This window comes from Suncus etruscus, chromosome 3, assembly GCF_024139225.1.
Source record: "Suncus etruscus isolate mSunEtr1 chromosome 3, mSunEtr1.pri.cur, whole genome shotgun sequence".
In the NCBI taxonomy this organism is placed as follows: Eukaryota; Metazoa; Chordata; class Mammalia; order Eulipotyphla; family Soricidae; genus Suncus; species Suncus etruscus.
Genome location: NC_064850.1, coordinates 11,253,114 through 11,278,761, shown reverse-complemented (window position 1 = coordinate 11,278,761; position 25,648 = coordinate 11,253,114). Strand labels below are relative to the sequence as shown.

The 25,648-nt window shown below is 35.9% G+C and overlaps 1 protein-coding gene across 13 annotated transcripts in view; it reads right to left on the bottom strand.

The window, feature by feature from the left end:
• GPHN (gephyrin) overlaps positions 1-25,648 on the bottom strand; it is a 398,145-nt gene that overhangs the window by 100,921 nt on the left and 271,576 nt on the right. For all 13 annotated transcript variants that reach the window (XM_049770336.1, XM_049770338.1, XM_049770337.1 and 10 more), the window contains one exon: positions 5,701-5,838. In XM_049770336.1, the coding sequence (XP_049626293.1) occupies positions 5,701-5,838 (138 nt within the window). The remainder of the gene's footprint in view (positions 1-5,700; positions 5,839-25,648) is intronic.

The window sequence follows — 25,648 nt, the reverse complement described above, 5'->3', positions numbered from 1 at the left end:
GATATTAAAATGAATTATAATCTTTATATTCTGGGTGAAATATCATATAATTGACTCATACAACTGAATTTATAGTGATCTTAATTTAAATATACTCTACTTATATCCAATTTTGATCATTATGTCATAAATGTACAAGTAAGAATCATAATACTTGTGACAGAGTGTTAAAATATGTCAGTGAGTTGTGATAAAATGTATGAGAAGAGTGCTTTGAGAACATAGACAAATGATGACTTAATACAACAAAGGCAAGCAGAAAGAGGGTGTTAGGAAGACTTTCATGGAGAAATAGCCTCTCCACTTTAATCTTCTTTATTTTTAGTTTTTGGGGGTCATACCAAACTGTGCTTAGGGGTTACTCCTAGTTTTTTACTCAGGAATCACTCTTGGCTCGGGACCATATGGGATCCTGGAGATAGAACCGGGGTCAGCTCCATGCAAGGCAATTTCTTATCTGCTGTACTATCACTCCAGCCCCTTCTCCTTAATCTGAAAGAATACCTAGCAGGAGCAATAGAGATGATGGCCAAATGGGGAACATGGTAACGAGGAGATCAGACTGGTGAAGGATGGTGTGTACATTCTATGACTGAAATACAAATATGAACATTTCTGTAACCGCAGTGTTTAAACAAAGAAATTATGAAAAATAAGTAAAAAGAAAACAAACTTTAAGTTGTAAATAAATAGATCAGGCTGGGGAGATAGTACAGGGATTGAGGTGCATGCTTTGCATGCACTATACCTGAGTTCTATCCCTAATACTTGCATCACCTAGAGTCCCTGAACACTACTGGGTGTCCCCAAAGGCTCCTGGCAATGCAAGGCATTCATAGTTACATATCCTTGGTTCCTTGCATTGCAAAATCTGGCCCAGTTGCCCAAGAAGAACCAAAACTGGATCGTAATGCCTCCCAGCACTTCTTGGATGGCAACCCCCAATAAAAAGACTATATAAATTAACAAATTATGGGAATCAAATGTATACAACTGTGGAAACTTTTATTAGTGCTTTATTTTATACTTGATATTTGTTGAGTAACTCTGTGTGTGTGTGTGTGTGTGTGTGTGTGCGTGCGTGTGTGTGTGTGTGTGTGTGTGTGTGTGTGTGTGTGTGTATGTAGCTTCCCATGTGATGCTCGGTACTTCAGGGAAATACTTAGGACAGTCTGGCTGGTGGTTCTATTATGGGCCTGAGGATGCAGTGTTGCTTCAGGCCTAAAGTGCTGGAGATCACCAGGGTACCCACCCCAGTGGTACTCAGAAAAGTCCAGAGTCACCCCTGGTGATGGTTACAGGGATAGACCAGGTGATACTGGATTAATAATCTCTATGTCATCTTTGGGTTGGGCACATTAAATCTAGAGGAATTTAATCTGGGTGAGGGCATGCTAGGCATGCACTATAACTATTGTACTATTTCCCATCTCAAGAGAGTAAATACTGAATGTTCTCACCCTTTTCTACTGCCCCATCTCACAAAGTCCAAGAGGATTTCTGAAGAATCACATGCAGAAAATGCTGATAATTTTTCACTTGAACACATTACTTTGGTCTGATAAAGGAGAACCAACTAGTAGAATGCTCAGTGTGAGAGAGTAATATTCCAATTATCCAGGAGATAATAGAGACCTAAACTAAAATGGTATCAGCAGGGATGAGAACTAGAATGGATTCAAGAGTAAATAGAGGAAAGTAAGTACAGTGGATGTAAGGGAAGTAAGTTCAATATTTGTCATGTTATTTTTACTAGCAGCAGGCATATATTTGGAATTTAATTCTGAGCTCAGGCAAGGTCTAGTACAGGTATAGAAATCACTTACAAGTGATAGCTGAAACCCCTGACCAGTATGAAGTTCATTGACATGGAAGTTAACTGTGAAAGGAGCGGAGTCTAGAGTTTATGTTTACAAGATTTATAAAGGAAAACAGGTCTGTGAATAGGTCAATAAAGGAAAATACCATTAATTTTTACCTTTGTCTCCTGCATTATGCTGTGAAAACTAGGAGGCAGGAGTTTTATTTTTATTCATATTGTATACTAAGCCTTAAATAGCACTTGACATTTAGTTGATAGTTAACAAATACTTGAATAGAATTATGTTTCTATATATAGTATTATTTTATAAATACCTAAATAAAGTGCCAAGGAGGTTTAATTTTAATGTTCTTTTGCATAAATAATTGGGGTTACTGCAACTCAGAGGTTGAATACAAATCTCACTTTTTTTTCTTAATTATCATGTGTGTACTTGACAAAGAAGTTAACTATTCATGGGTGTTTCTTCCCCTTCTGAAGAAGCCCATATAATCTTTTGAACTTGCATTATCTCCCATCCCCCTTACATCTCTCAAAATTTCTTTGAATAAAAACTATTTTAAGTAACTTAAATAAAAGTTAATCATGATGCAGAATTTGCTTATTTATGAATGGCAATTGATTTGAAGAACATATGAAGGGGAACCAACATTTATAAGGAAAAGAGAATTCACCTGATGTTTTATTTTTAAAAAAACTTTAGTAGAAAAATATAAACAACTGTTTAAATATAACTTGGCTTTATCTGTAGAGACAGATAAAACAGAGGCTAACATACATGCCTGTATGTGGCCAACTCAGTTTGGGCTTGTCTCATAGGGCCAGAGAGCACATCCTAATGGTGTGGTGCTTGCACTGAACCACTAGCCTGGTTGGCTGAGGATAGCTGGGAAGGTCCTCTGAGCCTCCTAAGTGTTAGGCCCAGAGCAGTAAGAGAGGAGGCGAAAGACAGCAAGAGCTGGGAGACCAGTAAACAGTTTCTCCAGTAGTTCCACAGTGACCATTCATCAGGAGCAATCTGGCAGGGAGCACTTCAGCTCGGGGTTATATATACACCCCACCCCCCCCAACTATCATTCTGTGATAGTTATAAGGGAAGGGTTTCTGGTAACTGATGGCTTCACCCTTAAAGGGACAGTAGCTGCTTATGGCTGACCAGAGGCCATGAGAGTCTCTGTTTCCTTATACTAAGTACTACCTGGGAGGTCCCATAAGAAAAATACTCCCAAAATTTTAAGTATCCAAGGATATTATAATAGTTGACATATTTGGGCTGGAGTAATAGTACAGTAGGAAGGGAATTTGCATTGCATGTGGTCAACCCAGGTTTGATTCTTGGCATCCCATGTGTTCCCCTGATCCTGCCAGGAGAGTTACTTAAGTATAGAGTCAGGAGCAACCTCTAATCCTGAACACTGCAGGAAGTGGCCCAAAAAAACAACAAAAAAGTTGACATTATTTTCTGTTGTTTACATTCATATTTAAAAATGTTTATCAATAGCCAAACCAGGGATAATCTGTTTTATGACAGAAAAAAACTATTCATAAAATTTGATTTCCAAAATTACACACATTCTTATTTTCCACTGAGAGTTTTATAAATTCATTTCTTTTAAGAGGAGTAACAAGTGAAAGTTTACTGATATATATAAGAAACAATGTAAGTCAAAGATATAGGAGAGCTATGAGCTTTGTAAAAAGATTTTGTCTAAGTAAGATGCTAGAACAAAAACCTAGAATCTGTCATTTAACTTTTAACTAAATCTACCTTAGTTAAACATTACTAATTATGTTGTCTATCATAGATGTTTATGTAATTAGAATAAGCCTATCATATGTAGAAGTAGATAAGAAATAATATATGGTGGAGCCAGAGTGATAGCACAGTGGTAGTGTGTTTGCCTTCCATGTGGCCAACCTGGGATGGACCTGGGTTTGATCCCCAGCATCCCATATGGTCCCCCAAGTCTGCCAGGATGATTTTTGAGCACAGAGCCAGGAATAACCCATGAGCGCTGCTGGATGTGGTCTAAAAACAAAAAACCAAGAACCTCCCTCCCAAACGCAAAGAAATAATATACGAGAAAAGAAAGTGTATGTTTTGATTCCCAAATCCTATTTTATTTCTACCAAGTTACTTTGTTGAAAAATCTGGGTGTTTATAAAGATGCTAATGTTTATGGCAATAACAGTTTTATGATAATAGGAATAGTTATCTATAAATCCAATAATTTTATATTTTTATCTATATAAAACAATTAAACTATATTTTATAAATTGAATACAATCTTTTTAAAAGTAAAACTATTTAATTTATGTTTTTGGGCCACACCCAGTGGCATTCAGGGGTTACTCCTGGCTCCGCACAGAGAAATACCTCTTGGTAGGCTTGGGGGACCATATAGGATGCTGGGGATCAAACGCAGGTTGGTCCCAAGTTGGCTGTGTGCAAGGCAAATTCCCTAGCACAGTGGTCGGCAACCTTTTTGTTCAACTGAGCCAAATATCAACAAAACCACGATTGAAATTTATTTTGAGAGCCACATAGGGCACACACTGACAGAGGTTAGGAGCAGAGTCCTGACTCCTGGAGCGGCGGCCCGGCACACAGAAGAGCCAAATTAAAAGTGTAAAGAGCCACATGTGACTCGCGAGATGCAGGTTGTCGACCACTGCCCTAGGGCAATGCTATCATTCCAGCCTCTGAATACAACTTTCATGCTGAATTTTTGGGAAGAGAAGAGATTGAAAAAAATCAAAATCAATAGGGCCCACTATGCTTCCACCAGTTGGTCTCAATGGCATACTGAAGTAAGAGGAGAAAATGAGAAGACTGACGAAGGAGAAATATTTAGATCACATTGCTAGCTCAGTGACCCATGAATAAGTTAAAAAAGTTTTCACATATTATAATACAAAGATATATTCCACATAGTAAATATGACTAGAAGATACATTAGTTACCGTATTTTCCGGCGTATAAGATGACTTTTAACAAAAAAAAGTCAACCAAAAATTGGGGGTCGTCTTATATGCCGAGTATATCCCGAAAAATGTTTCAATATGCCGCTAAACGAAAATTGTCTGAATATTGCCACAAAACAAATTTTCCAACTCGATCCTGCACCAATCACTGCAAGGCTGCTCGGACCGCCTCTCTCACTCAGCCAATCCAAGCAGGCTTTTGATGCATGCAAATTAGACACTGTTCTGGACCCGAATCTACACTGTCAAAAGTTTGCTCAGATTGGCCAGAGTCAGAGAGGAAGTCTATGACAGCAGAACCTTTGAAACTTTGTTTGTTGGGATTAGCTCACTGTGGTACATACAGTTGAAGCACAGGAACGTTCTGTCTGATACAGTGAATATAGGCCTAAACCTATGTTTTAACTGCAAAATTAGGGTGTCGTCTTATATGCCGGAAAATATGGTACTCCCATTTCACCCATAAAGAACGTCACGCAGACTCTGACTGAACTATTATCTTCATTTATTGATATGCACTCTCATTACTTATTTTGATTGGCAGGTGAAAGACTTGATTTTTCCATTCTTTATGCAAAAGAATATTTATGAAAACTAATCTTAAAAGCTGTGTGGAAAGAGAAGTAAAAATGATGATAATAATTGTGATAATGGCAAATGAGTGTTCTCTTTTGGGAAAACTATGTGTTGACTTTATGAAAGTGTGAATCTTATTTGGGAAAAAAAGAGAAAGAAAAGGCAATGGCTAAATATAATAGAAATATTGGTTGAGGGACATAAACACTGAAGACTGATGTTGGAACACAGTAAGCCTGAAACTCTAATCCTGAATAACTGTAACTGTGTATGTAATTCACAGTGAACCAAAAAAGTAAATTCAAAAATAAAAGTACCTCGATAGTTGATGATTTCTGTTCCAAGCACCGGAGTCATCTCCAGGACTGTGATGAAGGCTTTGTCCATAGATGTTAGAGGAAAAGGAGACATGCGGTGTCTTCTAGCCACCTTGGTGATATCAACAGCACTGTGACCTAAAGAAAGAAGACAATTAACTAAGAGTATGATGGTGAAGCATAGATAAAAAGGAGAAATGACTAAAAATTCAATAATTCTAAATTTTTATGTCTCAAAATGAAAATTACAAGGTGAGAAATTTTCTTATTTCAAAATATAATAAGAGAAACATTAAGTTAGCAATGCAACATCATCTGTCAAGACAGTGAAAATTAATGATATTGTCTAATCCTTTACTGAATGCTTAATATATGTTCTAGCACTACTTTATTTATTTATTTATTTATTTTTTTGTTTTTTTGGGCCACACCCTGTGACGCTCAGGGGTTACTCCTGGCTATGCGCTCAGAAGTTGCTCCTGGCTTCTTGGGGGACCATATGGGACGCCGGGGGATCGAACCGCGGTCCATCCTAGGCTAGCGCAGGCAAGGCAGGCACCTTACCTTCAGCGCCACCGCCCGGCCCTTTAGCACTACTTTAATATAACAAAGTTATCTCCAAAATATTAATAGAAGGCATAATAATTACACTTCTTTATAGATATGGTCAAAGAGTCTAGACATATTACATATCTAGGTGGAAATCACAGAGCTAATAAAAGAAGAGCCAGAATTCAAACATAGTTTTGGCTTCAAAGTCCACATTTTAACCACTAAAGCAAATGTTGAAGACTCAATGAACTGATTAGTAAAATGAAATACTTGAATCTGAATTTATTAATTTAGGATTTCACATTTTTCTTTCTTGTTATAGGACAATATTACAATTATTTAGCTACTCATAACCACTAATCTTACTTGGTTCCATGTCATTATTATCATCCATACACTAAACTCTTAATTTTATATTTCTTCAACCCAAAACTCTATCTTTAACTCCTGATTAATGTCATCCAAACCGCTGACATAAGAATATCTATCTCTATAAAATAGTAGAAATTACAACAAATACCTCAGAACTACTAAAATAAAAACACAAGAGGTCACTACAAACAAGCTTGAGAATCTGTAAGAAATGGAAACCTTACTAGAATCATACAAACTTCCAAGACTGAATCAAGAGGAAGTTGAAAAACTAATCACAAGTAGAAAAACAAAAATAATAAAAAATCTGCCCAAGAACAAAAGTCGGTTCAATGGTGAATTCAACCAAAACTTCAAGGAGGACTTAATACCATACTTCTCAAATTTATTCAAAATGTCACGGAAACAGAGATTTTCCCTGATAGATTTTCTGAAGTCAATACTACCCTAATAACAAAAGCAGACAGTGTTACTTCTAAAATATAAAATGATAGATCAATATTTGTGAAGAACAATGATGCAACGATCCTAAGCAAAATCTTAGCAAACTGAGTACAGCAATTTATCAAGTGGATTTCATTCTTGGGATGCAAGGATAGTTCAAAATATGCAAATCAGTTAATACACCATATCAACAAAAGGAATGATAGCGATCATATGATTAAGCCCACTGATACAGAAAAGTATTTTGAAAAGATTCAACATCCATTCACAAAAAAACCTCAGAAAAATAGGGATTTAAGAAATATGGCCTATATAGTAACAATTACCTACAATTAATCTACAGCCAAATCATGCTTCGTAATGAAAAGCTGAGTCTTTCCCCTGAGATCAGGCATAAGACAAGGATGTCCACTCTATTCAACAATTTTGAAAATCTATACCACAACAAGCAGCAAAAAGGGATACAAACTATAAACTATTTGAAAGTCTTTACACAGACAAAAAAACCCTAAAGATACCAATTGTAAAGAAAATCTAAACTAATCACTATTTGTAGATAAAATAATATACACAGATACTAAAGATACTACCAAAAACTCATAGAAACAATAAACTAAATATAGATAGTAAGGTAATAGCTACAAAATTAACACACAAAAATCCATGACATTTCTTTATGCAAATAATGAACTAGAAAAATAAAGTGTTAAAAATATCAAATATCAAGAAATAAAAAAAAGAAAAAAGAAAAAAACCAAAAAGAAAAAAAAAAGAAAAAAAATCAAATATCTAGGAATCAATTTAACAAAGAGGGCTCTTTATTTTTTTATCTACTGACAACTTTAAATCACTGCTAAATGAAAGACAGGAAATTAAAAGGGTAATGTACAAGATGGTAGGTACAATAGGGAAAAGTGCTTCCTTTCATGCAGCCAACCTGGGCTGAATTTCAGGCACATCCTATCTCTGATCCCACATAGGAATGAACCTTAGCATAGAGCTTAAGTAAGTCCTGGACATTGTAGGGTATAACCTCCTTTCCCCTCACCTCCCAAATTCCCTGCACATGGACTAGAAGAATCAATGTCCAAATAACCTTCCACCTAAATCATTATTGAGATTCAATGCAAACTCCATAAAAATTCCAAGGACATGTTTTAAGAATTTGAACAAAATACTAGTAAACTCTGTATGCAACTAGAAAACTCACTAAATAGCCAAAGCAATTCAAAGGGGAAAAATCAGAGGTATTGCATTTCGTGACCTATAGTTGTTCCTGGAGCAAGAGTGGATAAGTTGCATGCAGCTGACCTAAATTTGATCCCAGCACCTACATGGTACCCTTAGCCTCTGGGAGTGATCCTGAACTCACAGCCAGAAGAAAGCCCTGAGCATCATTGTGCAGGCCACTCATGCTCTTCTTTTATGCCCCTGCCACCATAAATGTATTATAAATCAATAATAAAAGTACAAGGTACTAGAATAAAGATTGACTTGCAGACCATTGAGCATCCTGAGATAATCCCTTATATTTATAGATAGCTATGATAAAGGTGCTATATATATATATATATATATATATATATATATATATATATATATATATATATATATATATTTTGGTTTTTGGGCCACACCCCGCGTTGCTCAGGGTTACTCCTGGCTGTCTGCTCAGAAATAGCTCCTGGAAGGCACGGGGGACCATATGGGACACCGGGATTCGAACCAACCAACCACCTTTGGTCCTGGATCGGCTGCTTGCAAGGCAAACACCACTGTGCTATCTCTCCGGGCCCTAAAGGTGCTATATTTAAGATGTAGAGAAAGGAAAGTCTCCAACCAATGGTACTGGGAAAACTGAATAGCCACACATTAAAAAAATGAAACAGAATCATATCTCAAACCATTCACAAAAGTTAATTATAAAGATATAAAATAAAATGAAGAAAACACAGAGGTAGAACTCTCCAGGTAAAGGACCTTTAGCGTTATCTTCAAAGAGCTGACTACAGAGGCAAACAGTAAAAATAAAAACACTGTGATATAAACAAAAGAATCAATAGGGACTACATATAATAAAAATGTTTTTTTTTTCATGCAAAAGAAAGTCAAGCTAAAATACAAAGATATTGCATTAAATGGAAGAAAATATTTGTACTCCATACACCAGATGAGGGGAGAATGCAGAGCACTTCTAAAGCCCATCAACAACAAACATTCCATAACCCCATCCAGGGGCCGAGAAGGTGGCGCTAGAGATAAGGTGTCTGCCTTGCAAGTGCTAGCGTAGGATGGACTGCGGTTCAATCTTCAGGCATCCCATATGGTCCCCCAAGCCAGGAGCGATTTCTGAGTGCATAGCCAGGAGTAACCCCTCAGTGTCACTGGGTGTGGCCCCAAAACCAAAAATAAAATAAAATAAAATAACCCCATCCAACAAAAATGGAAAGAGAAGTGGAACAGATACAGCCTTCAAAAAGACATACAAATGGTGAGTAGGCACACAAAAATGCTCATCATCACTTATTGAGAAATGCATAATAGAAAAAGATATTTCATGTCACTGAGAATGGCATATATCATAGGGTTGGATATGGCAGGATATGACAAGAAAGGAACTGTTGGTAGGAATGTCATCTGGTCCAACTTTTATGGAAAGCAATATGGACCTTTTTTTTAAAAAAAGTCAAAATGATATTCTCATATGACTCAGCAATACCATTTATTGGTTATCTATCTCCCTCAAACATAAAAATACTAACTTGAAAGGCTAACTATATATTTATATTTGTACATACTATATGCACTATTGTAGCACTTTGTATAACAGCCAAGATACTAACTACAACATAAATGTCTATGAATGAGTGAATTAAGAAGTTGTAGGATAGATACACAATAGAATACTCTGCAGCTATAAAAAGGATAAAGTTCTGTGACTTATTGTTATGTGGATAAAACTGAGAGGTATCAGGCTGAGTGACATCAGAAGAAAAATGAAAGATTCAGAATAATTTTTTTTCATATGTGCAATATAGAGATACACGATTATGAAGTAACAAATAGTCAAAGACAGAGAACTGGTGTATTAATTTGTAGAACTGAATTTATGGGGCAAGAAGGAAGAAGTATGGAAGAGAGTTGTATTTGGGATATTGATGTAGGAAAGCAGGTACTCTAGGTGTGAGTGGTGTTGGAATGAGGTATGCATGAAACTATCTTTTGCTGTATTTTATTGCTGTATCACAGTTCATCAATAATGATAAGGAAAAAGATATGTTAATATTAAACTTATAAATCATCCAACATACACTTGGACATAAATATGAAAATTTAATATAACATTTCCAACAAAATCTTAAACATCTCTGCATCATATTCCACTGGATTCCCTTCTTTTCAATCTCCCCACTTTGGTAATTTGGGTCTGTAATTTCAGTCCATATGTTTTTTTTTCAGGACAAGAGCTTTATTCAAAACTGTGTTTTGTTTTGTTTTGGGGTCCACACTCAGTGGTTTGGGGCTATACACCACTGGTTTCTCATATGACCATCCAGGTAGTACTGAGACTATGAATTGAATTATCTGCAATTTTTCTAGCCCTTTAAATTATTTTCCCATTTTTAGTTTGTTTCCATTCTTTTTTTTTTTTTTTTTTTTTTTTTTTTTGGTTTTTGGGCCACACCCGGCGTTGCTCAGGGGTTACTCCTGGCTGTCTGCTCAGAAATAGCTCCTGGCAGGCACAGGGGACCATATGGGACACTGGGATTCAAACCAACCACCTTTGGTCCAGGATCAGCTGCTTGCAAGGCAAACGCCACTGTGCTATCTCTCCGGGCCCTGTTTCCATTCTTAAAGAAATCTACATATAAACTTTTTTGTTTTCTTTTTTTTTTGATTTTGGGCCATACCCAGTGACACTCAGGGGTTTACTCCTGGCTATGTGCTTAGAAATCCCTCCTGGCATGAAAGACCATATGGGACTCCGGGGGAGTCGAACTGTGGTCCATCCTGGGTCAGCCGCATGCAAGGCAAACACCCTATATTGTGCCATTGCTCCGGCCCCATATAAATCATTTTTTAATGACATTAACATACTAGTCACTTACAAGTAGCTTCAGAACACTTTATGCTAGTTAAGAGATAACTATCTTGGACTATTATATAACTCAATCAGGGATAAAAAGGATCTAGATATCATCTGCCCCATACTACCAACTCTTCTTGATGCTGAGTTCCACAGAAAAATCATACAGAAGATTAAAGTTTTTCTATAAAATAAAAGACACACTAACGGTCAGTTTTCATTGAGTGGTCCATAAAATTCAAAAGGAAGTTTTTTGTTTGTTTGTTTGTTTTTTTACAAAAATAGGACATTAGTAAATTGTATGGGGCACTTTAGTGGTTGAGGTACAGTCACTATGAGCCTGTAAAGAAACTTATCTAACTACCCTTGCATTAGACTTGGATGGGAGGAAGTTTGAGAAAAGTGTAATAAACTAACTCAAACAGGAAGGATGTACATGTGTTGTCAGTGCATGTGTTACAGGTACTTAAGTTGCTCGTGCCCATGTTGAATGAGTTTCTAAATGCTTAATTTTTGGTTAGGTGAAATATAAAGAAGCTGTCCTGTACAGAAAAATATTACATATTGTGGCAAATGTTATTTTGGTCAATAATCTCAATGTTATTTTAATAGAGTTGTCCATTTTTAAAAAGAGAGCAAGTATTAGCTATAATCTTAAAATTAAGATTTCTTCTTTCTTTATCTTTTTATTAAGAATTGGTGAAAGAATCAATGCAGTAGGAAAAATAATTTTGATGATTTGGCTTAGCTAAAGTCAAGTAGCCAAGGAAATGGAAAGTTAGATTTCTTCAATACCTAATTTATACTACCTACTTTAATGATTAAATAAAAACAGTGCAAGCAAAACTGTAGGCAGATATTTACAAGTAATCTGAGATCAGGAAGCAATGATCTATAGAAAAATTCTAAGATCCAACTGATGAAAAGTAGTTTATTTCTCATGGTCAGATAGGAACTGTCTTTACAGATCTCTTTGTATAATTTTTATTATCAATTTACATAGAGCAAAGAATAAAGGGTTAGAAACTCTGTTTGAAAACAAAATAAATGGGCCCGGAGAGATAGCACAGCGGTGTTTGCCTTGCAAGCAGCCGATCCAGGACCAAAGGCGGTTGGTTCGAATCCCGGTGTCCCATATGGTCCCCCGTGCCTGCCAGGAGCTATTTCTGAGCAGACAGCCAGGAGTAACCCCTAAGCAATGCCGGGTGTGGCCCAAAAACCAAAAAAAAAAAAAAAAAAAAAAAAAAGAAAACAAAATAGATGAAAACTTCACTAATTGAAGTAACTAAATATTCAAATAAAAATTAAAAGAGTTTGAAACAAAATAAACATACATACTGATAAAGTGTTAAAAAACTAAACGAAGAAAGAACATGGTATCTAGGAAAAACATATGAGGAAATCATGATGAGATAAACATGAACTTTTGTTTTTGGTTTTCGTTTTTTGTTTTTTTGGGTCACACCGGCAATGCTCAGTGGCTACTCCTGGCTCTATGCTCAGAAATCGCCCCGCTATGCTCTCTCTCTGGCCCCAAACATGAACTTTTCCATAGAAACCATATAAGATATAAGAGAATGACACAAATTATCTAAATTTATAAGTAAGGGATTTTCAGTGGACAATATTCTCTCTTTCTGGTTTATCATTTAACATAGAAGAGCAATGAGCTCTGGAGAAATAACTGAACTATTTTATGGGTAGATGATTGGTTAAAATGTGTATATTTAATGTCAAAAATATTTTTGGCATAATATGTTGAAGGAAAGATGAACAGACATTATCTCAAAGAAGACAGATAGTAAATTAACTAGTATTTAGGTGTTTACACCTCACTTACTGTTGAAGAAATACAAATCAAAACACTGATATATTGCAAGTCAGTGAGAATTGTATATATCAAAAAGACTAGGAAATCAGTTTTTGTGAGGATGTGGTAAAAAAGGAACTCTCATGCATGATTGGTAAGAATATCTGCATCAATCTCTAGGAAAACAATATGGAGATCTTTCAAAAAATAAGAATAGAATTTCTATGTGACCTAGAAATCTCACTTCTTGGCACCTATATCATAAATACTATATTCATTTCTGTGCTTAATAGAAATTATGACACTTACTAAGATAAACCAAAAAATCCAATGACAAATGAGTAAAGAAGTTGCAGTATATATGCATGCAATGGCATACTATGCAGTCATAAGAAATGAAATCCTGCAGATAACAGTAACTTGGACAGAACCTTAGGGTATCATACTAAGTGAAGTAAATCAGAGGGTTAAAGACAACTACCGCATAATCACATTTATCTTTGTTATATAAGGCAACAAGACCAGGAATGAAAGATACAAAATGATCAAACAACAAGTACACTGGAATGAACACATTTGCAGAGGGGTTGTGGGCACTTTTGTGGGGGTGAGGCAACAAAATTGTGTACATCAAAATCATAAGTATTAACATTACTATAAACATGTGGCCTACATTTTAATAACTAATAAATAAATGGAATAACAAGTCTCAAAAGCATAGGGGTGAGGAGGGAGAGACACTGATGGAGCAACGCTGCTACTGGTAGTGGGTGTGGAGTTGGAACACTGCACGCCTGAAACTATTTTAACAGTATGGTAAATTGGGGCACTTGAATAAAAACTGGGAAGGATAAAACTAATAAAATTTGGTACAACAATAAATATTTAAAAATATAAAGCAAAAATATAAACAAGAAAACAATGGAATACTATTTAACCATAGAACAACTTATTATGGTTCATTTAAAACAAACGGGAGATGCTCAAGGGTTTTGTGTGAGCCAATTTAGAAAGACAAAGATAAATATTGTGGGAATACATTAAACTAAGAAGCTTCTGAACCTCTAAAGAAAGTGACTATCCAAAGAATGGATCCTATAAGCTATTCACCCAATACCCATCTAATAAAGGGTTATCTGATAAAGATATTTATTGGTCAATATCCAAAATATTCAAGGTACTGATAAAGCTTAGCAAGAAAAAAACATCTAACTGCATTCAAAACTATAAAAAAGAAATTAACAGATATTTCTTCACAGAAGAATTACCAATGGTCAGAAATGGAATATTATGCAGCTGTCAGGAGAGATGAAGTCATGAAATTTTCCTATACATGGATGTACATGGAGTCTATCATGCTGAGTGAAATAATTCAGAGGGAGAGAGAGACACACAGAATAGTCTCACTCATCTATGGGTTTTAAGTAAAATAAAAGTCATTTTTGCAACAATCCTCAGAGACAATGAGAGGAGGGCTGGAACTTTCAGCTCACTTCATGAAGCTCACCACAAAGAGTGGTGAGTGCAGTTATAATAATAACTATATTGAGAATTACGATAATCATGTGAATGAATGAGGGAACTGGAAAGCCTGTCTAGAGTACAGGTGGGGGTGGAGTGGGATGGAGGGAGACTTTGGACATTGGTGGTGGGAATGTTGCACTGGTGAAGTGGGGTGTTCTTTACATGACTGAAATCTAATCACAATCATATTTGTAATTAAGATGTTTAAATAAAGAAAAAATGCTCCAAATCATTAGTTATCAGGGAGGTACAAATCAAAACAACAATGAGGTACCATCTCACACATCACAAAGACTGAGACACATCATAAAGAACAAGAACAACCAGTGCAGGGGCAGATGCAGGGAGAAAAGAACTCTGTCACTGCTGGTAGGAATGTTGACTGATAAACAGCCCTTTTGGAAAACAGTATGGATATTCTGCATAAAACTAGAAATTGAGCTTCCATATGACCCAGCAATACCATTTCTAGGACTTAAAAATCTCTTTCAAAAATTAAGATTAATCCCACTCTAAAGGATTAAGATTAATTAAAACTCATACATTTTTAGTTTTAACCTTTCTCAAAAAAAAAAAAAGGTCTTACCCTTTTCTCAGGATTAAATACCCTAGAAGACCAAACACAGAATTTAAAAAAGTTCTTTGTACCCCCCCCCAACAAAAAGGGCCAGAGAAATAGCAAGAGATAGCACAGTGGCAGGGTGTTTGCCTTGCACACAATGATCCAGCACAAACAGTGGTTCAAATCTGGCATCCCATATGGTCCCCTGAGCCTGCCAGGAGAGATTTCTGAGCACAGAGCCAGGAGTAATCCCTGAATGTTGCCAGGTGTAATCCAATCCCCCCCCCCCCCAAAAAAAAAAAGTTCTTTGCATTCCTATGTACTTCTCAGCACTATACACAATAGATAGACTTTGGGAGCAATCCAAGTGCCTGAGAACAGATTAGTGAATAAAGAAACTGTGGTGCATCTACTAGGGGTCCTCAAACTTTTTAAACAGGGGGCCAGTTCACTGTCCTTCAGACTGTTGGAGGGCCAGATTATAGTAAAAACAAAAATTATGAACAAATTTCTATGCACACTGCATATATCTTATTTAGAAGTGAAGAAACAAAATGGGAATAAATACAATATGTGGCCCACGGGACATAGTTTGAGGACCAATGAACAATGGAATAACTACACAGCTATTAGAAAAATTAAGTCATAAAATTTGCTTCTAAGTGAATAGATATGGAGTACTATGATGAACAAAATGAGTCAGATAGATAGGGACAGACACAGAATGATTGCAAACATTTATGGAATACAAAAAATATAGTACAGTAAAAGTATCCAGAGACAATAGAGACCAGAGAGCTAGGAGGGTCAGGAGGACCATTACATGGTAAGAAGCTTGACACAAATAGCATGGAAGTGTAGTTAGGCAGAGAAGGGAGAACTATGACAATGATGGTTGGAAATAACCACTCTGGACAAGAATTGGGTGCTGAAAGGAGATAAAATGATAGCATATAACCCTTTAGTAACAGTATTGTACACCACACTGTCTAAAAGGGGGAAAAAGAGTGAACGAGTAGATGAAAGAACGAGAGACTGAAAGAGAGCGAGAAGAAAATTTCTGCTCCAGAAGCAGCTAGGGGGAGGGAAACTGGGGACATGGTGGTGGGAAATGTGCACTGGTGAATAAAGTATGTTATAGTATGACTGAAACTCAAAGGGATACTTGAGAAAGGGATTTAGGGGTGTATGTGTGTGTGTGTGTGTGTGTGTGAGAAAGGAATTTAGGTGTGCGTGTGTGTGTACGTGCGCACATGCGCGCGCATATAGAGTAAAATGTAGGATATCTAACAATAGAAAAAGCTGTTGAAATGAAAAGTTGAGTCCCATGCATGATGGGATACAAAACAGGGTCAATATTTTGGCTGATTTTTAAAAGTTAAGCATGAAAAAAGTTAAGCACTAAAATTTTTGAGAGAAAATGTAAATGCTCCTTAGAAATAATAATGCACTGTCTTTTTTTTCAGGTAGCAATTATTTTATTTTATTTTATTTACAAAGTTGTTCATAATTGAGGGGGCTGGAGAGATAGCACAGTGGTAGGGCTTTTGCCTTGCAAGTGGCCAATCCAGGACCAATGGTGGTTCCTATCCCGGCATCTCATATGGTCCTCGATACCTGCTAGGAGCGAGTTCTGAGCAGAAAGCCACCAGGTGAAGTCCAAAAATCAAAACCAAACCAAAACAAACCCCACAAAGTTGTTCATAATTGAGTACATAATGTAAAACATCCTTTACACATGCACATTTTATACTATATTTGGACAAATATCTTTTATTTCTAAATGTCAATTAATCTTTATAATGCTCTGGCAGAAGAACTAGGAAAAGTGCGAAATCATCTCAACTATGAGGAATTTCACCAGTCCATAAAATTGCTATTTCTAGGGGCTGGAGGTAGCATGGAGGTAGGACATTTGCCTTGCATGCAGAAGGATGGTGGTTTGAATCCCTGCATCCCATATGGTCCCCCGAGTCTGCCAGGAGCGATTTCTGAGCGTAGAGCCTGAGCACTGCCAGGTGTGACCCAAAAATCAAAAAATCAAATCAAACCAAAACAAAAAAATTGCTATTTATATTAATCTTTCTTATGATATGGCTTTTCATTTATATAAGCATATAAAGGTTCAATTTCCAGAATACCCACTCATTATACTAATTTTAATGTTAGATTATTAAAACATTATTTTAATAAGATGAAAAGCATTCTAAATGTGTTTAAGCACTCTTAACAGAGAGATAGCATAGCAAGTAGGGAATTTGCCTTGTATGCAGCTCACCTGGGTTCAATTTCAGCCATCTCAGATGGTTCCTGAGCCTGATAGGAGTGATTTCTGAGCGCAGTCCAGAGTAAGCCCTTAATGCAGCTGGGTGTGGCCTAATAATCAAAACCAAACCAAACCTAAAACAGATGGCCATATAGAAATGAGGCAAATGTGAATGTTGAATGTATGATACTGATAAATATAGATGGAAGTTTTAATGTCTGTTGCAGGAAGAAATAATTTAATTCATTCTGTATTGTGATCCAGGTTTAAAAGTTGGAATTAATTTTTGCTGATAAAAGTGCTATAATTTATTTTTTATTTTATTTTACTATTTTTTTTGGGGGGGGGCACACCTGGCAGCACTCAGAGGTTACTCCTGGCTCTGTGCTCAGAAATCACTCCTGGCAGGCTCAGGGGACCATATTCGGGATTCTGGGGGATCAAACCTGGGTTGACTGTGTGCAAGGCAAATGCCCTACATACTGTGCTATCACAGTTGTTTGTGTAGTTATTTCTCTAACTGCATTCACCACTCTTCGTGATGAGCTACATATCATAAGCCGGTCCTTCTGGCCCTCATCTCTATCGTCTCTGGCATTATTACAATAATGCCTTTTGTTTTTCTTAAAACACATAGACGAGTGAGATTATTTTGTGTCTAACTCTCTCCCTCTGACTTATTTCACTAAGCATAATAGTTTCCATGTCCATTCATGTATAGGAAAATTTCATTACTTAATTTCTCCTGAGGGGTATGATTTCTTATTTTTAACTATAAAGTAACCTTTCTATTTTATTCAAGGGATAGTTTGAATTACCTAGAGAAAATTCTGTGCTAACTTTCATAATCTGGCCATTTCAATTTAATCTCTGTTCTTACATATAACTTTAATTCAGATCTTAGAAATGTAGTCATTTTTAGTTCACAACATGATTTTTTTTGGAAGGCCAGATTACTCCTGGAGATACTTAGGGTACCATGTATGGTTTTAGGGATCAAACTGGAGAAAACTGAATGCAAATTAAGCAAATCAACCTTTGTAACATATAGTTGGATCTCAGCTGTCTTTTATCTAATCCTGCTTGTATGTTAAGATTATGAATATTAGGTACAAATCACACCAGATTAAAGTACTATAAGTGGCCACCCACAGAATGGGAGAAACTATTCATCCAATACCCATTAGATAAGGGGCTAATATCTAAGATATACAAGGTACTGACAGAACTTAACAAGAAAAAAACATCCAGCCCCATCAAAAACATAGGGAGAAGAAATGAACACTTTCTCAAAGGAGAAATTCAGATGGGCATAAAGCACATGAAAAAATGTTCCACATCACTAATCATTAGGGATATACAAATGAAAACAACAATGTGGTATCTTCTCATGCCACAGACACTGGCACACATCACTAAGAATAATAACATCCAGTGTTGGCATGGATTTGGGGAGAAAGGAACTCTTATTCATTGCTGGTAGAAATGGCATCTAGAGTCCAGCTTTTCTGGAAAACAATACGAAGATTCCTCAAAATTCTGGAAATTGAGCCCCTATATGAACCAGAAATACCACCTCTAAGGATATGCACTAAATACCACCTCTAAGGATATGCACTAGCAACACAAAAACACAATACAAAAAATGCCCTCTGAATTCCCACGTTCATAGCGGTGCTATTTACAATAGCCAGAATCTGGTAACAACCCAGGTGCTTTACAACAGATGAGTGGCTAAAGAAACTGTTACGTACACACAACGGAATACTATGCAGCTGCTAGGAAAAATGAAGTCATGAAATTTGCCTATATATAGATGGAAACTATTACGCTGAGTGAAATGAGAAAGAGGGAGAGAGACAGAAAAATCTCACTCAATTGTGAGATTTAAGAAAAAAAAAGATTGCATGGTAATAATACTGAGAAATAATAGAAATGAGGGCCAGAAAGACCAATCCATGATATAAAACTTACCACAAAAAAATGGTGAGCATAGTTAGAGAAATAACTACACAAACAACTACCATGACAATGATACTTAGAGAAATAGAATGCTTGTCCCAAGACAGGCAGGAGGTGTGGAAGGAGGGAAATGGGGGAACATTGGTGGTGGGAATGTTGCACTGGTGAAGGGGTATACATTTTATTTTTATGACTGAAATCCAACTATGAACATGTTTGTAATCACAGCACTTAAATTATTAAAATAAAAGACTACAGTGAATTTATTACCTATGCAAGCAATTAAACCTCAAACCTTAGTGCACAGAAGTAACAGCCAGATTATTTGAGAAATTAACATAAGATTAATGAATTCTAAAGGCTTAATATGTTATCCTAACAGCTATAGATTTTTAGTTGAAGTTGGGAGGAGATGAGCCTTTAAGCATTAATAATAGAAACAGTAATATTTAGCAGTGATAACAGTTAACACTGAATGATTTTTTTCAACAAATATTTCATGGTTTAATCCTCACAACAAATCCTAAGACTCTCTTGTCCACAGTATCCTCGGGAAACTGTATAGTTGCCCAAGTTCAGGTAGCAAGTAAGCAAAGAAATCAAGATTTAAACATAGGTAATTCTATGATAGAGCATGTTTTCTTTTGTATGATGAGCTATTGAGGATAGGTGCTTAATACTTGCATATTTCTTTCTCTTTTTTTCCTTCAAAATACACTAAGAAGGTCATCACCTGCCCTGCCATTTTCTCAATCAATCCTTGCATTTGAGCCATCTCTGCAGTCCAGTGCCCTGCTTATTTGCAAGTCTGGGTTTATTATATTACATATTTTTCTCATTAAAGACTTTTATTCTTGAGGGCTGGAGAGACAGTATAAAGAGTAGGGTCCTTGCCCTGGATGCAGCTGACCTGGGTTTGATTCCATGTGTCCCAAATGATCCCTGAAGCCTGTCAGGAGTGATTTCTGAGTGAAGAGACAGGAGTAACCACTGAGCACAATGCCACATGTGGCTGCCCATACCCAAAAACCCTTTATTTCTTCTTCCTTTTTTTGGGGGGGGGTACACCCATTGATGCTGAGGGGTTACTCTTTATGCTCTCAGAAATCGCTCCTGGCTTGGGGGACCATACGGGATGCCAAGGGATTGAACCGCGGTCCATCCTAGGTCAGCCACATGCAAGGCAAACGCCCTACCACTGCGTCACTGCTCCGGCCCCCTTTTATTTCTTCTTTAAATTAGAATGTTGGGGCTTTCAATAATTTTAGTATGAAGGAGTCTTAGTAAAACTAAAGAGTGAAATATTATAGATAATATTTATCAAATATGATAGCAGAGTGGACATGTTTAGTTAAAATATTTGAGATTACCATCATTAAAATGTCAATAAAAGTAGAATATCTGACATTTGTGTAGGGTAATATAAATATATAAAAACATGGTGATATCATATAAATGGAATTATAAGTACAAAGCAACTTTATATACTAATTTTTAATTAAATTTAATTTCTGAAAACTTTTCTTAGAATATAGGTGGAAGTACCTTTAAAAAGTATAATCAGTTGATTAAAAGAAGAGAAGCAAATTTTTATAAATCAAACTGAAATAGCAAAACCTCACAGAAATGAGCTTTGCATAACTAACATATCTGAGTTTTTAATTTAATATTCAGTTTTATGGATACTTATGCCATCTGCATTCCACTAAATTCTGTTGTTATGTAATAATCTCAAACACAATAGTAATGTCTTCACATAAATAAGTATGTAAGAGAAAATTATTATTAGTTTTTGGGCCACACTTGGTTATCATCAGGGCTTACTCCTGGTTCTATATTCAGGGATCACTCCTGGTAGGACTTGGGGATTGTTTGTGATGCTGGAATTGAACCTGGGTCAGCTGTGTTCAAGACAAGTACTTTACCTGCTATACTATCTCTCCAGCCAAGAGAAATTAAATTAAAAGTTCATTATAATTTTGATTAATGTGCTTGTCTTTGAAAATAGGTATAGAAATTTGGAAGAAAAGAGATGCTTAAAAAGGAGAGTAATGCCGAGTAAATTTGGAAAGAACCAAGAGAAATAACTACTTTAGTAGTGACTCAAATGAATTATTATTCCAGCTCCTTGCTTCTGAAGGAACGCTTAATTTTTCCAAAAGAGAAAGTCATTTTGTTCTGTTTTTAAATAACTCATAATTCAGTCTTTATTTTACAGTTTGTCCAAATAAGACTCAAGAAATCAGCAGAAAAGTGGTAGTGAAACAAACTTGCATTGTTTGCCTATTTGCTAGCACCAATGGACTTTAAACGGAATCGTACACATTTTTACATAAAACTATTCAACAACAAAAGAACAAATTTGCCACTGGACAAAATAAATTCTGATAAAAAGATTTTACTAAATATTTATATCACCATCATAATCATGGTAAAAATATTAAATTAGCAAAGGATACCTCCAAATTGTTTCATAAAAGTATTTTCTGCAGTATCTTTTTTTTTTTTTTTTGAGTCACACCCAGCAGCACTCAGAGGTTACTCCTGGTTCTATGCTCAGAAATCGCTCCTGGCAGGCTTGGGGAACCATATGGGATACGGGATTCAAACCACCATCCTTCTGCATGCAAAGCACATGCCCTACCTCCATGCTACCTCTCCAGACCTTCTGCAGTATCTTTTGACGATTTCTTGGTCATTGCTTATTCTTGGAATGTCTTGAAGTCTCTTGTTGACAGATAAGTACAATTTAAGAGTAGCAGAAGTTATTTTTTTTTATGTTTCCAATCTGGAGAATTCTTACCAGTGTCCTACTCATGTAGGTGTCCATTTTACTTAGCTTACTACTAAAAAGTATTGCAATGTCTGCGACCTAGAAACTTTACTGTCTGTTTAACTCCCAAGCAATGGAAAAGATGGAGAGGAAAAACAATTTTCTTTGTGTGTGGGAGTGAGGAGACAGGGAAGTCTTCCAAATGCTGTCCAGGTATACACCCTAGAGAATATCAATCAACTGGGCTGATTGTACTTGAGGGTGCACTGAGGGCCCTGCATTGATTGCAAGCACTTCCCAGATCACAACCAGGGGTGCTTGTTAACCTCCAAGGATGCAACTGGTGATGCTTGGGAGACCAAATGGTGCCAAACAACAACTGCAGGCTGGCTATGAGTGAGGCATGTCTTAATCCCTGCACTAATCTTTGCAGCTCCAAACATAATTTTGATCAGATCATTTTACTGAAACACTTAAGCTCTCTTGAATTTCCATAGCTTAGGTAATGTATTAAATACTGCTAGGGCCATCAAAAATTAGTAATAATTGATCAATCCATATAGCTGGGAAGAATTCCCTTTGATTCTAAATTTCATACTATTGACAACAGATATGCCTAATTATTGTAAGCAATAAGCTAACTGTAATATACAAACTAAGTGTAATAAAAAGGTATAAGAATATTTATTCAACATCCTTCTAAATAACCCTTGTTTGAGTTAAACCTTAGAGATCTAGTGTTTTGGAAAAAATATTAGAGAAAAGATAATTCTGTAATGTAACTGGATAGCACATTATCAGGCACTGTCAACAATTAGAATTGTAATACAGCTCCGAAATTGTGTCCTAGGATTCATGTCTCCCAGAGTTATAATTCATTATGAAATTTTAGAAGATTTGAAATTAAGAATATTAAGAACCTTCTAGAAGTATACTGTCATCCAAAAGAGACATTTTCTGCTCTTGATTTTTGACTATAGAAGATGTAAAGTTAGAAAGAAATGGATAGATACAGAATGAATTTATCATATGTGAGACTCAGCAAGACATACAGCAAGGTGACAACAAAAGGCTAAAGGCAACACAAGGGGGAAAACTGATTTACATGACTAATTTAGTAGGGAGTTTTCAAGGGGCATGCTGGGTCCCTTGGGGAGAGTGAGGAGTACATTGGTGATGGGCAAGTTGTTGGAATTATGTGCATGAGAAATCATCATTAACAGTGTTGTAAACAGCAATGCTCAGTTAAATAATGCAAAGAGCTTTTCTACCCTAGGCTTAGAGAAGATTCATAGAAAATGTGGGATACATTTTATCTGCATTCTTTTTTTCCCCCTAAACTACCATGTTTAAGATTATTTTTAAACATGCTATTTACATTTCCTCCTTTTTTTTTGGAATCAGTGCTCCCAGCAGTGCTCAAGAAAATATGGTGGTTCTAGAGGTCAAACTTGGGGCTCCTATATGCAAAGCATGCACTTTAATCTTTGAAGCTATCTTCAGAGTCATATATAACATAACATAATCCTAATGGCATTCTTAATCATTTAATGGCATGTACCTATTACATAAAACCTGATTATTATTTACATGTAAATTAGCTGAAGTATACAACCAGAGCAGTTTTTTGTTATTCATTTTTCTTTGTTAGCCATCCAGATTACTTGACTTTTTTGTAATGAATTCTCTGGATTCCTTGGTAACTGAATTAAACTGTTAGGTAGTTTTCATATGACAACGACATAATAGGTCAAAGGGATAGAAATTCAAAGGGCCTTCTTATCATATCTAGACAAGCAGGATCTTATTTCCACTGAATAACAGCATTTCTAGTGTGGTAACCAGCTTTTATAGTGAAACTTGAAAAGAAACAGAACTTGTGAGAGAACTAAGAACTATGTTGTAGTTGAAGGCTATGGTACTGTTTTAGTATAATAAACAGGTATAAGATGCAACAGGCATGATGTATGATTTCTTTTTGTTTAAATTTTACTAAATATTCTCAATAATTTCAATTTTTTACACTACATTATTATTAAAGTAGCCTACGTGGCCTAAAACTTTTTTTGAGTGAAATATATTACATATTTGATAACTACATTGGGATATCTTGGTCAAAAATGATTACTGAAAAAAAAAGTAGGTTACTGTTATTCTCCAAAGACTGATAATGGATGTATGGCACAGAGGCTACTGGTTACTACTGAAGAATGAAACAAAAACAAATTACTATCTTGATAAATTATATCTGTCCTCATAAGAGTCCTCAGCATTATTATTCAGGGTCCATTTTAGGCCATTAGTTACTTTTCAGAAAAAATCCTTATAATAAATCCTTATAATAACTACTTAAAATTTTTTGTTTGTTTGTTTGTATGTATGTATGTATGTATGTATGTATGTATGTATGTATGTATGTATTTGGGCCACACCTGGCTGCGCTCAGGGGGTTACTCCTGGCAGGCTTGGGGGATCATATGGGATGCTGAGAATCAAATACAGGTCTGTCCTGGCTCTGCTTCATACAAGGCAAATGACCTATGCTGTGCTATCTCTCTGGCCCCACTAGTACAATTTTTTTTTAAAGACTGTGTTTAAGGATCAAACTTAAAAGCATTCAGGGAAAATTATTTCTTTTCTCATTTTTCTCAAGCCTCAAAACTTCCTGTTGGCCACAGACCCCCTCACCCCCAAAGTACGGAAGATGCTATGCTGTGATTCAGAGAAGAACAGGCAATTTAGATAATATCACAACGGCTATTTGAAAGAATTATGAAATTACAATGTCAGTGCTTCAGTTGTTTTAGATATAATATGGCTTCTCAAGAAAATGTGTGCTTTTGGGTAAAAATGTTTTATATCCCTTTAGACTTCTTTGGGATCACAATATTAAAGAGAAGGAGCCAGACAGATAGGACAGTGGGTAGGAAGGGTATTTGTCTTGCATGCAGCCTACCTAGGCTTGATCTCTAGCATTACTTGTGGTTCGGGAGCAAAGCCAATAGTGATCCCTAAGCATTAAGACGTGAGTCTGCCAGGTGTGCTCAATAACAAAAAATGAATAATTAAAATATATTGGAGACGTAATCAAAAAGCAAAAATTAGTCAGTTAGTTAATCTCTATCTTATGATTAGGGGTCTTTAAACAAAGGAGGAGAGCTATTCCTTTGCTTAATTTTTATATTTTATTGAGATACAATTGACACTCAACACATCATAAGTTTAAAGTCTAGCGTGTACTGATTTTTAAATATTCTCAAGTTTTTGTTGCAAATGTCAACATCCATTACTTCTGGAACTACTCTTTATTCCTTAGCAAGTTTCAAATTTGCCACACAACAGTGTTAATTATAGTTATCATGTTGTAAGTAGTATCACAGTACTTACTAATATTATTGTACTTCTTGACCACCTTCACCCATTTTCACCAATCTTTAATTGGTAACTTAAATTTCTTCTGAGTTATTTTGTTGTTTGCTATCTAGTTTTTTCATTTTGCAAATGTCCTCACAGTAAATCATTAATGAAACTGGTTAAGTTTTCCTTCTTTTTAATGATAAAATAATATTTAATTATATGTAGTAATGTATCATTTA